This window comes from Bufo gargarizans, chromosome 2 (assembly GCF_014858855.1).
Source record: "Bufo gargarizans isolate SCDJY-AF-19 chromosome 2, ASM1485885v1, whole genome shotgun sequence".
Taxonomy (NCBI): domain Eukaryota; kingdom Metazoa; phylum Chordata; class Amphibia; order Anura; family Bufonidae; genus Bufo; species Bufo gargarizans.
Window position 1 is genome coordinate 162,717,016 of NC_058081.1, and position 15,348 is coordinate 162,732,363.

Sequence of the window (15,348 nt, forward strand, 5' to 3'; positions counted from 1 at the left end):
TCTCATGATCTGGTTTTCCCCAACTGACTTACCAAAGGCCAATGAGGTTAAATCCAGGCTAATTGTGGCTCCTAAGTCGAATATAATTAATATAAGTGGCCTACTGAACAGAATAATCCTCATTATGTGCTGATTTCAGGATTAATGCGTCTATTTAGCCTTTATTCCCAGTTGCAAAATGCAGTAAGCGATCACGATAATGAGTGTCTGGAAGTGCCGTCAGTGTTAGTGCGCCTGTGTGTCCTGCACTCCATTCTCTTCTGTGGGACTGTTGTGAGCGCTGTAATCCTCTATGACATCCACAAGCAGACATCCAGAAACAATCCGAGCAGCCTCTAGGACTCTATAAGGCCTAAGCAGAGGTTTCTGAAGTATGGTGGACTGATCTCTGCTTCTGGTGCAGCCATATATTTTAATTGATTTTATGTCTGTGGCTCCCCTTTATTTCTAGGGATCTGTTTAAGCTCTTTACTTTATGCCTTGCAGTTTATGCCTCTTATCTCTCTTATCTCTGGGCGTAGCTAGAATTGCCTGGACCCCACAGAAAAATTTTGTACAGGCCCACCCCCTTCCTCCCTGACTATCGTGGCATCACATGTGTGCATATGTAAGGGTGGTTTCACATTATGTTTTTGCCGTCCAGTTGACATATTCATTGAAAAAAAAAAAAAGGATACCAAAGGGTAGCACACAACGCTTTTACTTCCTGCAATGTTAGTTAAAAAAAACTTATATGTTAATGTATAATTTTTTTTTTTACAACAGGACTCTATGGCGATGGATGGTATCAGATTGAGGCATCCGTTAACGTATACAATTTTTGTATATGTTAGACGGATGGCAAAACGTGATGTCAACCCAGCCTTAGTGTGCCATTATAGTGCCAAGTGCCAAGTACTAGTACACAGCAAAGCGGCATCGCAGAGAAGAGAGGCTGCCATGTACTGGATGCTATAGTACAGTAGCCTGGTCCTGGTGATCAGTGGTGAGGACTGTGTTCTACAAGGCTCATTTATTCTATTGGGAACTCCACAGTATCATATACTGGAATCTACAGTATATACTGTAAAGGTATTAGTCCTACCCCCGAATATTAAAAATAATACATTTAGTGACTATATATTACCAACATACAGAGACTAAATACCGCCATATTGGATAATAGCTCATACCATGACTGGATAACAAACACTGCAACATTATAGCCCCATGTCATGACTGGATAACACTACCATACAGTAACTGAATAACTGCAGTGACTGAATAACCACCATAAAGTGACTGGATAACACTGCAATATAGTGACTGGATAACAGCACCATACAATGGCTGAAAACACTGCCATACAGTGACTGGATGACACTGCCATACAGGGACTGAATAACATTGCCATACAGTGACTGGATAACAGCACCATACAATGGCCGGATAACACTGCCATACAGTGACTGGATAACAGCACCATACAATGACTAGAGACCACCATACAGTAACTGGATAACATGGCCATAAAGTGACTGGATAGCACCACCATACAGTGACTGGATAATGCCGCCATACAATGACTGGATAACGCAGCCATACAGTGACTGTAGGCACAGTACAGGGATATCTCCTTATACTCCTGTAATATTCCTCCTACACAGTATTATAATGGGGCATAGTGCAAGGAATAGGACCCTGGCAGGGGGCAGAGTAAAGGGTGGTGGACAAATACACGATAGTGGGCCCATTACAGGGCAGGGGGCACAGAGCTTGTAGCACAGGACAGGTGGCTAAGTACAGGGCAGGTGGCTAAGTACAGGGCAGGTGGCACAGTAAAGGGCAGGGGGCACAGTAAAGGGCAGGGGGCACAGTAAAAGGCAGGGGGCACAGTAAAAGGCAGGGGGCACAGTACAGAGCAGGGCTTGTCGCACAGGGCAGGTGGCTAAGTACAGGGCAGGTGGTACAGTACAGGGCAGAGGGCACAGTACAGGAGGCACAGACTCACTATTTTTGGTCAGGCTGGCAGTGAGTCCTAAGCAGGAGGTCGGCAGCATTAGCTGGCTGGCAGGCTGCAGCGGTGCTCAGAGGGCTGAGACAGCGCTTCTTCTCATGGTTGCTCCAGCTTTATGGCTGTCTGTTACAGCCAGAGCAGGAGGTCAGCGGCGCTACATAAGAGATAGGCAGGCAAGAGAGGCAGTCGGCTGGCCGGGCGGGCAGTCAGTTACATCCGGGGTCCACATGGTGCTTCTTGTCGTCTAGGAGTGAGCTCTGTTTATCACTTGAAAAATGATTGGTGGAGAAGCAGCTTCCGCTCACTGCGGATCCCCAAATCTGATAACACAGTGCAGCAGCGTAGAGGAGAGGTAGGAGAATCCCTCTCTCCCCTCTCCTCTTGTTTATGTATGCAGCGTTACAACCCCCACCTCCCCTCAGACAGAGAAAATATAAAATAAATGAAAAAACATTAAATTATTAGAAATATGGCCCTGCTGGCCACACCCCTGCTACTGCTCCCAGGCCCCTACTAAGCTCAGGCTCCGAAGCAGTTACTTCCCCTGCTTCCCTGATAGCTACGCCACTGCCTCTTATCCTTTGCCTCAAACCTCCAAAATGAGTATATCCCTTCAGTCAGCCTTTTGCCCCTACTTTGCTTGACTCAATATGTTCTTGTATTTCTGCACTCAGGCTTATGAGGACCTCATGTAGTGTCCCACTAGGTAAATGTGGGCACTACACAAGGGTCAATTGGGCCACATTGTTCCCCACCTTCTGTGGAACATGGTCATTGTATTTTATATGATGTTTTATGTGAGTTTTCCTGTTATCTCCTGTACCAGGCCTGTTAGGGGTAGTTCCTCCTCCTAGACAGTAGAGGGAGCTAGGTATCCCCTAGTATATATTGTCAGGTTCAGGACAGGAAAAGCAGTCTAGTGTGTGTGTAGTCAGAAGTCAGTGTGGACTCTAGCCAGAGGAGAGCTGAGGAGCAGCTTCTGAAATGCAGCTAGATAGCCCAGGCTACTAGCTTGCCACCAGGAGAAGGGTTTGCCTCCTGAGAAACCCAAGTTCCCTTAAAGGTGCAGTGCAGAGACATGGTTTATATTCCAGCCAAGCAGAGAGCTGAAGGGCAGAAGTATATCCTATAGCAAGGAGACATATACCAGAGGAAGGTTTTCCCTACCCACGGATAAAGCCAGCAATAGGGCATACGGGCCTTGGAGGAAAAGTGCAGCCTGATCTGTAAGTGTTTATGCCCTCTGAGTATCTTGCAAAGACTTTGCCTGCCGTTTTGTATAAAGCCTGCCTGTATTCAACCTTTTTACATATGGAACCAACTCAAGGCTGTAAATAGTTGAACTGTTTCAATAAAAGGAAGTTCTGGTTTACTGCAACTTGTGTTCCTCAATTATTACTACAATAAATCGGTGTTCCACCGTTACCGGCACTGGCATCACGAACTTAAAGGGATCTTGTCACCGGCACATTAAAAACCTGCAACATCCAGGTCACCTCACCTACCATCCGGCCTGGTCCCTATATACAGAGAGCGCCCCAGAGGATCCATGTGCCAGCCTCTCCATCACTGCTGTACGCCTGCCCAGGGTATATGAAAAACTGAGTACCAAAAACACCCTCGGTTAGTAACTACCCCTGTGACCTCTCCATCACTCACCCTTCAGGGCTGCGTACTGCACTCATCATTGACTCCTGAGCTACTACTGTACTTCTCCCTTCCTATTTCAGTTCTGATATTCCTGTCATACCTCCCAAACGTCCTGGATCCCGTGGGACAGTTCCAGATTTCGGTGGCTGTCCTGCAGTCCCAGGTGGGCTGAGGTATGTCCCACTCTTAACTGTCTCTGCATCCTTAGGACATCCTGTCTCTGAGCTGTGCGCTCCCTGCTTCACCATTCAAGTGCCGGCGCTCCCCAGCAGTTACACACACATTGCGCTGCTGGGCCGTGTAGGAGAAGTGTACAGGCCTAGAAATCAGCCTCTGTGCTCCTCCTATACATCCCAGCAGCGTGATGTATGTGTAAATGCATTGTGCCTGCTGGGGTGCACCTAGGTGACTATTTAGTTTGTTTTATTAAAAGAGATGGTACTACCAAAAGGGGGACACAATATGTGCATTACTACTGAAAGGGAGGCATAATGTGGGTATAACTACTGAAAGGGGGCACAATGTGGGCATTACTACTGCGAGGGGGCACAGTCAGGGTTGCCAACCGTCTGTAGATTCACAGACAGTCCGTAAAAACAGGGTGTTTTCTTCTGCAGTCCTTAGCTTTTGACAGAAAAAAAGCCTGCCAGTAAATCATCTTCAGTATTCACGGCGCATTCGCAGTGAATACTGTGGATCCATGCAGGTGTCGCCTGTGGTGTACAGTAGGCCAAGGGCCTCTTTCAGGCCAGCCTGCAGCCTAATGTTTCAATACCTCTGTCCCGGTGTAGACGGCATGCCACATGATGATGTCATCACGTCTGCGCATTTGTGATGACTTCAACTCAGGCTGCAGGCTGGGTAGAAGAGGCCTGTGGGTTGCATCCTACATCACGGACAGCTGCACGGAGAAGGAATCAGGTAAGTATTTCATTTTTGTTTTCATTTCACTGCTGAGCCACAGATCACAGGGGAACTATGGGGACTATCTGAACTACTGGGAGCACTACAATGAGCTATCTAAACTACTGGGGGCACTATTTGAACTACCGGGGGCACTACAGGGGGGCTATCTAAACTACTGGGGGCACTACAGGGAGCTATCTAAAACTACTGGGGGGAATACAGGGGGGCTATCTAAAACTACTGGGGGGAATACAGGGGGGCTATCTGAACTACTGGGGGCACTATCTGAACTACCGGGGGAACTACAGGGGGGCTATCTAAACTACTGGGAGCACTACAGGGAGCTATCTAAAACTACTGGGGGGAATACAGGGGGGCCATCTAAACTACTGGGGGCACTACAGGGGGCTATCTAAACTACTTGGGGCACTACAGGGGGCTATCTAAACTACTGGGGGCACTACAGGGGGCTATCTAAACTACTGGGGGCACTACAGGGGGCTATCTAAACTACTGGGGGCACTACAGGGGGCTATTTAAACTACTGGGGGCACTACAGGGGCTATCTAAACTACTGGGGACACTAGAGGGGATCGTTTAAGCAACTTGGGGCACTAGAGGGGACGGTTTAAGCTACTGAGTGCTTTATAAGGGGTATTATAATTACCGGAGGCACTATAAGGGGTATTATAATTACTTCGGAGCATTATAGAGGAGCCTTATTATTTCTGGTAGCACTACTGGAGGCACTATGGGAACAATTATTTCTATTATGGGGAATTATTACTACTACCAGGGGTACTATTGGGGGTGTTACTATTATTTGGTACAATATGGAGGGCACTACAGCTAAAAAGGCTACTCATGGTGCATTATAACTATTGGGGCACTATTACTAATGAGGGCACTCTGGGAGAGAATTATTAGTATTAGTGAGACTTTGAGGAGCACTGTTACTATAGGGGGCCAACTTCTACAGTATAATATCTGGGGATATTGGGGAGCACAGCGGGCACAGTATTGGGGGTAGCAGCAGGATAACACTGTTGGGACACTAGGAGGAGGAGAAAGATGATAGAAAAGTGGGTAATCTAAGGTGTCTTTGTGGCAAACTCTGCAGAGAGAAGATCTGGCTGAAAGAACTCGTCATGGCGGTCTGGGCCAAATAGAGAAGATGAGAAAAGAGAAAGTCTACATCAGGGGAGACGTCACTGCATGTATGAGGTATGTGATGCTTTATAATTTTGTATGCTTGGTATTGGTGAATGTAATCCAAATATGTGTCATCTATTTCTTCAGCGCCATTTTCTGGAGCTCTGGTCTGTTAACAAACTGCAGCAAGGATTGATGGTATATGACATGTTACTCACCAATCAGTGGTCTAATGCGGAGGACTGGCTGCAGTGTTCACATGCCATATACCTGCACATCACCAACACTGTGACAGATATACACACTTGCCCATTACATGCCTGTCAGTCTTTGTTTACATGGCAGCAGCAATGATGCCAGAAAGTCCAGCATGTCACAGGCAATATCACTGCAGCCATAGAAACAAAGCACTCAGACTAGGATGTAACAGCGGAAAATTTTCGATTTTTTTTTATTTTCCATATGCTGCTGCCATATTTTATTTTTAACTTTTGAACAATCATTTTTATTCTGGGGTGTTTTTGATTCAAGGGCATTTTGAGGGCGTGTTCTTTAAAAAAAGGGTGGTCCCTCCTTGTTATTTTCAAAAGTTGGGAAGTATGCCTGATATTATTCTTTTTTTTACTGCCCTTATCGGACATTTCATTATAATTCTAGTTTTACCGTGTACTCTCTTGCTATCGGATGGTGTCCTTTTGCTGGCGCTCTCATCCTTCACCTATCCTGCCTGTAGACTTATGTTTTTTATGTACTTATGATCTAAGAATATCTGAGTACTCGCTGCTGGATACCCGAGAGAGTGTTCAGAGACACGTTCTGACCCTCTCTGGGGATTATTTTCACTGGTCTCAGCCTAGTTTGCTGTACGATTCCACACGATCATATGAACTTATAAGCATACAGGCTGCAGATGGTTACATGAACATCCTGATACAGTTCAGCAAGTCTTTGTCGCAGATGATATATACCCACTTCACCATCACCAGTAGTAAAAATGGCATTTATTGCCAACTCAAATCCAGTCAAACTATATCAGGGCATTCAATTCTCAAGCCACAAAGTGGTAATGAAACTCAAACAATATAGCAAAACGACTTGGACTGGCTAAAAAATTTTTATGAGTTTCTTGTAGGGACAAAAAGAGGCTCTGGCAATGTGAATGGATTGCTTGCTGTACTAAATTCCATTTTTTACTTCTCTAAAAAACTGCAGATTTCATCATTCTAACAAAGCTTTATTATTGTGTCAAATAAAGATGTGGGTAATATTATTAAGGACAGTGTTTTCAGTGATAAGACATTTAGGGCTCAGGCACACAGCCGTTGCCGGCCGTGGCCCGTATTGCGGCCCGCAATACACGGGCACTGGCCATGTGCACCCCGCATCACGGATGTGGACCCATTTACTTCAATAGGTTCGCCATCTGGAAGCTCCGGTGTGGAACGGAGGCACGGAACCCCACGGAAGCACTACGGAGTACTTCTGTGGGGTTTTTCTCTGTGCCTCCGCACCGCAAAAAAATAGAACATGTTTCAAGTTGAATGGGTCTGGATCCGTCTGCGGAATCTGCACGGATGTTGCCTGTGCATTGGGGACCAACGGCCGTATGTATGAGCCCTTAAAGGGATTGTCCAGACTACAGATATTGATTACCTATACTCAGGATAGGTCATCAATATCTGATCGTGGGGGGTCTGACTCCCTGCACCCTGACCCCCATTAAGCTGTTTGAATAGGCTACTGCGCTTGTGCGACAACTTCGTCCTCTTCAATGTTCACCTACACGCCATCTCCCTTGTAGCGGCGGAGCAGTGTAATCACTGCTGTTGGTTCCATTTAAAGGGGTTGTCCGGGCTTTTACTATTGATGATCTATCCCCAGGATAGGTCATCAATATCAGATTGGGTCTGACACCCGGCACCTCCGCCGATCAGCGGTAGGAGACGGCGCACTCAGTGCGCATGTGCCGTCTCCCGTCTTTTTTCCTGTTCACCACTGCTGTCTATGGCAAAGACCATAGGACAGGAAGAGAGAAGGGAGACGGGACGTGTGCACTGAGCGCACAGTCTCCTCGTACAGCTGATTGGCGGGAGTGCCGGGTGTCATACTCCTGCCCATCTGATATTGATGACATATCCTGGGGATAGGTCATCAATAGTAAAAGCCCGGACAACCCTTTAAGTTAATGTGGTAGGAAGCTGTAATTACACTGCAGACGCTATGATGGAGAGATAAACACTGCGGAGGACACGGCGCATGCAAACAGCTAATAAGCGTGGGTGCTGGGAGTCTGATCCCTCTGATCTGATATTGATGACCTATTTTGCAAATAGGTCATAATATACATAGCACAGTCCCATAGAAATTTTTTGCTATCTGCGTTCAGTACCACAAACATTGTATATTTTTGCCCCATATACCTGTTTTTCATGTCAGGACTTTCCTTCCACTATTATCAGCATCACTGCATCCTGGCAAGCATGCTTTGTAATGTTTCACATTAGGGGCTCATGCATACAAATGTAAGGGTTCAGTGCCCTTATTATGGCCAGTTCTCGTCATTAGCTCATCTTGGCAGGATCTTTACATGCAGAACTTTTGGTTTTCCTCAGCAGGTTTGATAACCAAAGCATGCTGTGCTGTGTGATGTTTCACAGGACTTGTTCTGCCTTCTTTGCTGTTTCCTCTGCAGTAATCACACCCCCACACTTGCTTTCTCCATATAAAGGCTCATGCCCATGAGCGCAAGGGCTCAGTGCCCGTGCTAGCATACCGCAAATTGTGGTCCTCAATGCACGAGCACTGGCCGTGTGCACTCCGTTGCGGATGTGGATCCATTGACTTGAATGGGTCCGCAATACACAAGATACAATGGAAGATAGGTAAATTCCTATCTTTTGAGGAGCGGAGGAGGCACGGATCGGAAGCCCACTGAAGCACCACAAAGCACTTTATGTACTATCTTTTCCCGTATCTTGCAGACCTCAGACCCATTCAAGTCAATGGGTCTGCATCTGCAAATGGAGTGCACACGGCCAGGCATGAGCCTTTACAATGAGAGGGGAAATGTAGGGGGTGTGATTACTGCAGAGGAAACAGCTAGGAAGGCAGAGCAAGTCCTGTGAAACATTACACAGCACAGCATGCTGGCTTTGGCTATCAAACCTGCTGAGGAAAACTAAAAGTTATGCATGTAAAGAAATGAGCTGATGCCGAGAACGAGAGAAGGAAAGCACAAACATGAAAAGCAGGGCATAAATATACAGTGTTTAGGGCAGTGATGGCGAACCTTTTACAGACTGAGTGCCCAAACTGCAACCCAAATCCCACATATTTATCACAAAGTGCCAACACGGCAATTTAACCTGAACACTACAGTCCAATAAAATATATCTTCCATGTACTTAATAATATCCTGCCTACAGTCAGTGCGCTGCCTGTGCTGTTCATAGTGCGTCCTGCTCTGATGAATGGCAGGAAAATTTGAAGGCATATTGGTACAACATAGACCTTTTCCAATGCGTGGGTGCCCACAGAGAGGGCCCTGAGTGCCGCCTCTGGCACCCGTGCCATAGGTACGCCAACACTGGTTTAGGGTATTGAATGCAGATAGAAAAGATTAATTATGGGACCGGAGAACCGCTTTAAGAGTACTTTAGTAGGCCACCAATCTATATTTTAGACATATGGTACCTTAAAATGTATAAATTATCTTGATAAGGTTGCATTCATGTATGTTTCCTCCATTTTTTGTGTGGATCCGTTGTAACAATGCCTATTCTTGTCTGCTAAACGGACAAGAATAGGACATGTTCTATATTTTTTGAGGGACTGCGGGGAACAGACATACAGATGTTGACAGCACATGGTGTGCTGTCCACATTTTTTTCGGCCCTATTAAAAATTAATGGGTCGGCATCCAATCCGCAAAAAATTGAGTTGTGTGAATGGGGCCTAGTGAGTTGAAGCAAAGGGTTAAAGGACAGTACTGACGATTTATGCAACTAGTCAGGAGATGACTCAAACCTTATATGTGTGGATGTTAACCATTCCCACTTTTTCATAGTGCATCAAATGTACGAAATTGGCTTCCCTGCATGATAATGGAAAACACATGTTCCTCCTACTACAGACAGACAAACAAGCAGAATCAGTATTATACAGGAGAAATACATGCAGGATCTTCCATGCTCATAATACACACTGAAAATATACCATTTTAGCTTATTTATGTAGATGTTCAAAGTAAAAAATAACCTAAGATTTACATCTGCAATGAGAAGAAATACAAGCTTCTAATCAATGGTGAACACTAAGGAAAGAAGACCCATTAGTACGGCAATAGATGCTGGCTGCCTCCTTTTCAGCTCCACTTACCCGGCACTCTAGACCCGCTTACCACCGTCATCTCCTGGGCAGGCCCTGCAGCCAAGCCTGCTCTGTTCCTCCATGCAAACTGCAGCCTGCTTGCCTACGAGGCCTCTCTTTCCATCTGGCTCTTAAAGAGGCACCGCACACACATACTAATCTTCACCAGCCAATGGCTGGCAAACCAGGGGTACTTCTGGCACCTTACCCAATGGTAGGGTGCCTGAGCAATTTGTTACCTAGCTTGCTAGTTCTTGCAAACATGCGCTATATATCCGTTTGACTGCCCGTGTACTGACTTGTGCTCGATTCCTGAATTCTGACCCACCACTGCCTGACCTCTATATTGAACATATGCTGCTTGCGCTGACCTTGGACTGTTTACCTATTAGGCTACTACCTGCGACAACACTTTTTTTTTTTGTTCATGATAATGCAAACGGATCTGTTTTGACTTACACTGAAAGTCAATGGGAGGCGGATCTGTTTTCAATTGCACCATATTGTCCCAGTGAAAACGGATCCGTCCCAGTTGACTTACATTTTAAGTCAGGACGGATCCGTTTGGCTCCGCATCGTCAGAAGGACATCAAATGTCCGCCTCCAGAGCGGAATAGAGGCTGAACGGAGGCAAACTGATGCATTCTGAACGGATCCTTATCCATTCAGAATGCATTGGGGCTAAACTGATCCGTTTTGGGCCGCTTGTGCCTGAAACGGATCTCACAAGCGGACCCAGAAACGCCAGTGTGAAAGTAGCCTTACACGTACTCTGCCAGCCCTGACCTTGCCCAGTCTCTATGATTCAGCCTGATTCAAGCAGTCAGCTATCAACCATACAGAGAATACTCCATGAGAAAGCAGCCTAGTGGTTCCCCTGCAGCAAAGTCCAGATTCCTGTATACGGGTTAAAGGGTGAATAACACAAATAAAACCATTAGGTCCCTTTCACACGGGCGAGATTTCCGTACAGGTGCAATGCGTGAGGTGAACATTGCACCCGCACTGAATCCGGACCCATTAATTTCTATGGGGCTGTGCACACGAGCAGTGATTTTAACGCATCACTTGTACGTTACGTGAAAATCGCAGCATGTTCTATATTGTGCGTTTTCCACGCAACGCAGGCCCCATAGAAGTGAATGGGGCTGCGTGAAAATCGCAAGCATCCGCAAGCAAGTGCGGATGCGATTTTCATGCATGGTTGCTAGGAGACAATCGGGATGGGGACCCGATCATTATTATTTTCCCTCATAACATGGTTATAAGGGAAAATAATAACATTTTAAAAATATAATGCATAGTACAATAGGGCTGGAGGGGTTAAAAAATAAATAAAAATAATTTAACTCACCTTAATTGCTCTGTTCCATTGGGCCATCAAAAAAAATTGAAACTTGTCCTATTCTTGTCCGTTTTGCAGACAAGAATAGGCATTTCTATTATGGGCGGCCCGTTGCGTTGTGCAAATTGCGAAAAGCACACGGGCAGCCTCCGCGTTTTGTGAATCTGCAATTTGCGGACCATAAAACACGGCACGGTCGTGTGCATTAGCCCTAACTGTCATGTTACAGCTTGTGAAAATTTTGAATGAACACCAGCTTATTATTCTGTAACACACATGGTATCCTGAAGACACAAAGCTTAAATTATTTAGCATGTGTCAGTGCTGCAATACATATTGAATGCCAAAAATTGATATTTCTAGCATTTGTAAACTATTAAAGATGGTCTAAGATACAGTATGTCTGCAACTCAATGATTTACTGAATGTCAGATATTAAGGCTCCATTCAGACGGATGATATCACATACAGCTGTCTAAATACAGAAAAAAATGACACATATATGATTTGCAGTTCATTATCAGAATTTAGAATTTTTGGGATTTAGATACTATACATATATTTGTGAGAAGGTAGCATGGTGGCTCAGTGGTTAGCACTGTTGCCTTGCTGCGCTGGAGTCTTAAGTTCAAAAGACAACATCTACATGGAGTTTGTACAGTCGTGGCCAAAAGTTTTGAGAATTACATAAATATTGAAAATTGGAAAAGTTGCTGCTTAAGTTTTTATAATAGCAATTTGCATATACTCCAGAATGTTATGAAGAGTGATCAGATGAACTGCATAGTCCTTCTTTGCCATGAAAATTAACTTAATCCCCCAAAAAACTTTCCACTGCATTTCATTGCTGTCATTAAAGGACCTGCTGGAATCATTTCAGTAATCGTCTTGTTAACTCAGGTGAGAATGTTGACGAGCACAAGGCTGGAGATCATTATGTCAGGCTGATTGGGTTAAAATGGCAGACTTGACCTGTTAAAAGGAGGGTGATGCTTGAAATCATTGTTCTTCCATTGTTAACCACGGTGACCTGTGAAGAAACGCGTGCAGCCATCATTGCGTTGCATAAAAATGGCTTCACAGGCAAGGATATTGGGGCTACTAAGATTGCACCTCAATCAACAATTTATAGGATCATCAAGAACTTCAAGGAAAGAGGTTCAATTCTTGTTAAGAAGGCTTCAGGGCGTTCAAGAAAGTCCAGCAAGCGCCAGGATCATATCCTAAAGAGGATTCAGCTGCGGGATCGAAGTGCCACCAGTGCAGAGCTTGCTCAGGAATGGCAGCAGGCAGGTGTGAGCGCATCTGCACGCACAGTGAGGCGAAGACTTTTGGAAGATGGCCTGGTGTCAAGAAGGGCAGCAAAGAAGCCACTCTCCAAAAAAACATCAGGGACAGATTGATCTTCTGCAGAAAATATGGTGAATGGACTGCTGAGGACTGGGGTGAAGTCATATTCTCTGATGAAGCCTCTTTCCGATTGTTTGGGGCATCAGGAAAAAGGCTTGTCCGGAGAAGAAAAGGTGAGCGCTACCATCAGTCCTGTGTCATGCCAACAGTAAAGCATCCTGAGACCATTCATGTGTGGGGTTGCTTCTCATCCAAGGGAGTGGGCTCACTCACAATTTTGCCCAAAAACACAGCCATGAATAAAGAATGGTACCAAAACTCCCTCCAACAACAACTTCTTCCAACAATCTAACAACAGTTTGGTGAAGAACAATGCATTTTCCAGCACGATGGAGCACCGTGCCATAAGGCAAAAGTGATAACTAAGTGGCTCGGGGACCAAAACGTTGACATTTTGGGTCCATGGCCTGGAAACTCCCCAGATCTTAATCCCATTGAGAACTTGTGGTCAATCCTCAAGAGGCGGGTGGACAAACAAAAACCCACTAATTCTGACAAACTCCAAGAAGTCATTATGAAAGAATGGGCTCTATAGGGGGCAAATACATAACACTGATGGTACCTTGGTTTAGTTTTTGAGAGACTCCAAGGCCTCTTTCACACGGGCAAGTTTTCCGCACTGGTGCAATGCGTGAGGTGAACACATTGCACCCGCACTGCATCCGGACCCATCCCATTCGCGTGAAAATCGCAGCATGTTCTATATTGTGCGTTTTTCACGCAACGCAGGCCACATAGAAGTGAATGGGGCTGCGTGAAAATCGCAAGCATCCTCAAGCACGCATGGTTGCTAGGTGACGATTGGGATGGGGACCCGATCATTATTATTTTCTCTTGTCACATGGTTATAAGGGAAAATAATAGCATTCTTAATACAGAATGCTAAGTAAATTAGGGATGGAGGGGTTAAAAAAATAAATAAATATTAAACTCACCTCATCCACTTGTTCGCGCAGCCCCGCTCGTCTTCTGTCTTCTTCTTTGATAACCTGGGAGGAAAAAGACCTTTGGTGACGTCACTGCGCTCATCACATGGTCCATGACATGATCCATCAACATGGTGATGGATCATGTGATGAGCACAGTGACGTCACCAAAAGTCCTTTTCTCCCAGGTCCTCAAAGAAGAGAAAGACGACGAGCGGGGCTGCGCGAACAAGTGGATGAGGTGAGTTTAATTTATTTTATTTTAACCCCGCCATTCCTAATTTACTAAGCATTCTGTATTAAGAATGCTATTATTTTCTCTTATAACCATGTTATAAGGGAAAATAATAAAATTTACACAACACCGATCCCAAACCCGAACTTCTGTGAAGAAGTCCTGGTTCGGGTCTGGGTACCAAACATGCCGATTTTTCTCACTCGCGTGCAAAACGCATTAAAACGCTTTGCACTTGCGTGGAAAAATCGCATATTTTCCCGCGACGCACCCGCATCCTATCCGGCCCTCACACGCGACGCCTGTGTGAAAGAGGCCCAAAGCACCAAAAACAAAATGTTAAAGATATGCAAATTAGCTGTTGCAAGTGCCCAGGGGCGGTGAGTGTGCTGCAAGTGCCCAGTGCTTCCACCTTACTTGCGTCTGACTCCTCCCTCCTGTATCATCCAGCCAGTCCTGTATCCTTGTGGCGTCATTCTTATCTCCATTCGTAATCCAGTGCCAGCATGCATAGACATAGTGATTTGCAGTGCACATGCGCCGGTTAAGTAACCAGTAAATGGTGCATGTACTGAGCGTGCCTAAATGGTGCATGTACTGAGCGTGCCCGGTGGTGACACGTGCAGGCACTGGATTATGAATAGAGAAAAGAATTATGCCACAAGGATACAGGGCTGGCCGGACGATACAGAGGGGAGGGTCAGGCGCAAGTAAGGTGGGGAGAACTGGGCACTTGCAGCACACTCGCCGCCCCTGGGCACCTGCAGCGCACTCACCACCCCTGGGCACTTGCAATATCTAACTTGCACATCTTTAAAACTTAATTTTTGGTGCTTTGGAGTCTCTCAAAAACTAAACCAAAGTACCATCAGTGTTAGGTACTTGCTTCCCACAGAGCTCTATTATCAGTTTAAAACATCTTATGTAGGTGACAATCTTCCTTTAAACTGTAGGAGATACTTTTACAAATGTCTCCTCTCACCTGATGATGACATCATTGGTGACATCGCAGGATAGGAACTAACGGCAAAGGTTGTATTACCTTTCTTTTCTCCAGTAAAAGGCACAACGTCCTCCCTGTCTTGGTGCTCCATGGCTTCTTTCTGCAAATACGCCAGAAGATGCTCTCTGTCAAATGCTCCAGATGCTTCCTTTGTTGTCTGATCTTTCTGTCGGAGCCCAGCTGGTAATAAGGCATTCTGAAAATCAACAGACGGTATTAAATTGTGCAAAAATAAGATGTTACCATCACACAGCGGTAGATAAATCCCAGATCACTAACTGAATGATCATAAATAAATTGCTTAAAGGGGTTTTCTGGGACTTCCTAACACCTTCACACTCATCTGTGTGAACCTGT

The 15,348-nt window shown here is 45.5% G+C and overlaps 1 protein-coding gene across 2 annotated transcripts in view; it reads right to left on the bottom strand.

Annotated features, from left to right (window-relative positions):
• The window catches only part of LOC122929642 (tropomodulin-2-like), a 104,601-nt gene that overhangs the window by 36,941 nt on the left and 52,312 nt on the right, over positions 1-15,348 (bottom strand). For both annotated transcript variants that reach the window (XM_044283274.1, XM_044283275.1), the window contains exon 3: positions 15,031-15,187. In XM_044283274.1, coding sequence (XP_044139209.1) covers positions 15,031-15,187 — 157 coding nt within the window. The remainder of the gene's footprint in view (positions 1-15,030; positions 15,188-15,348) is intronic.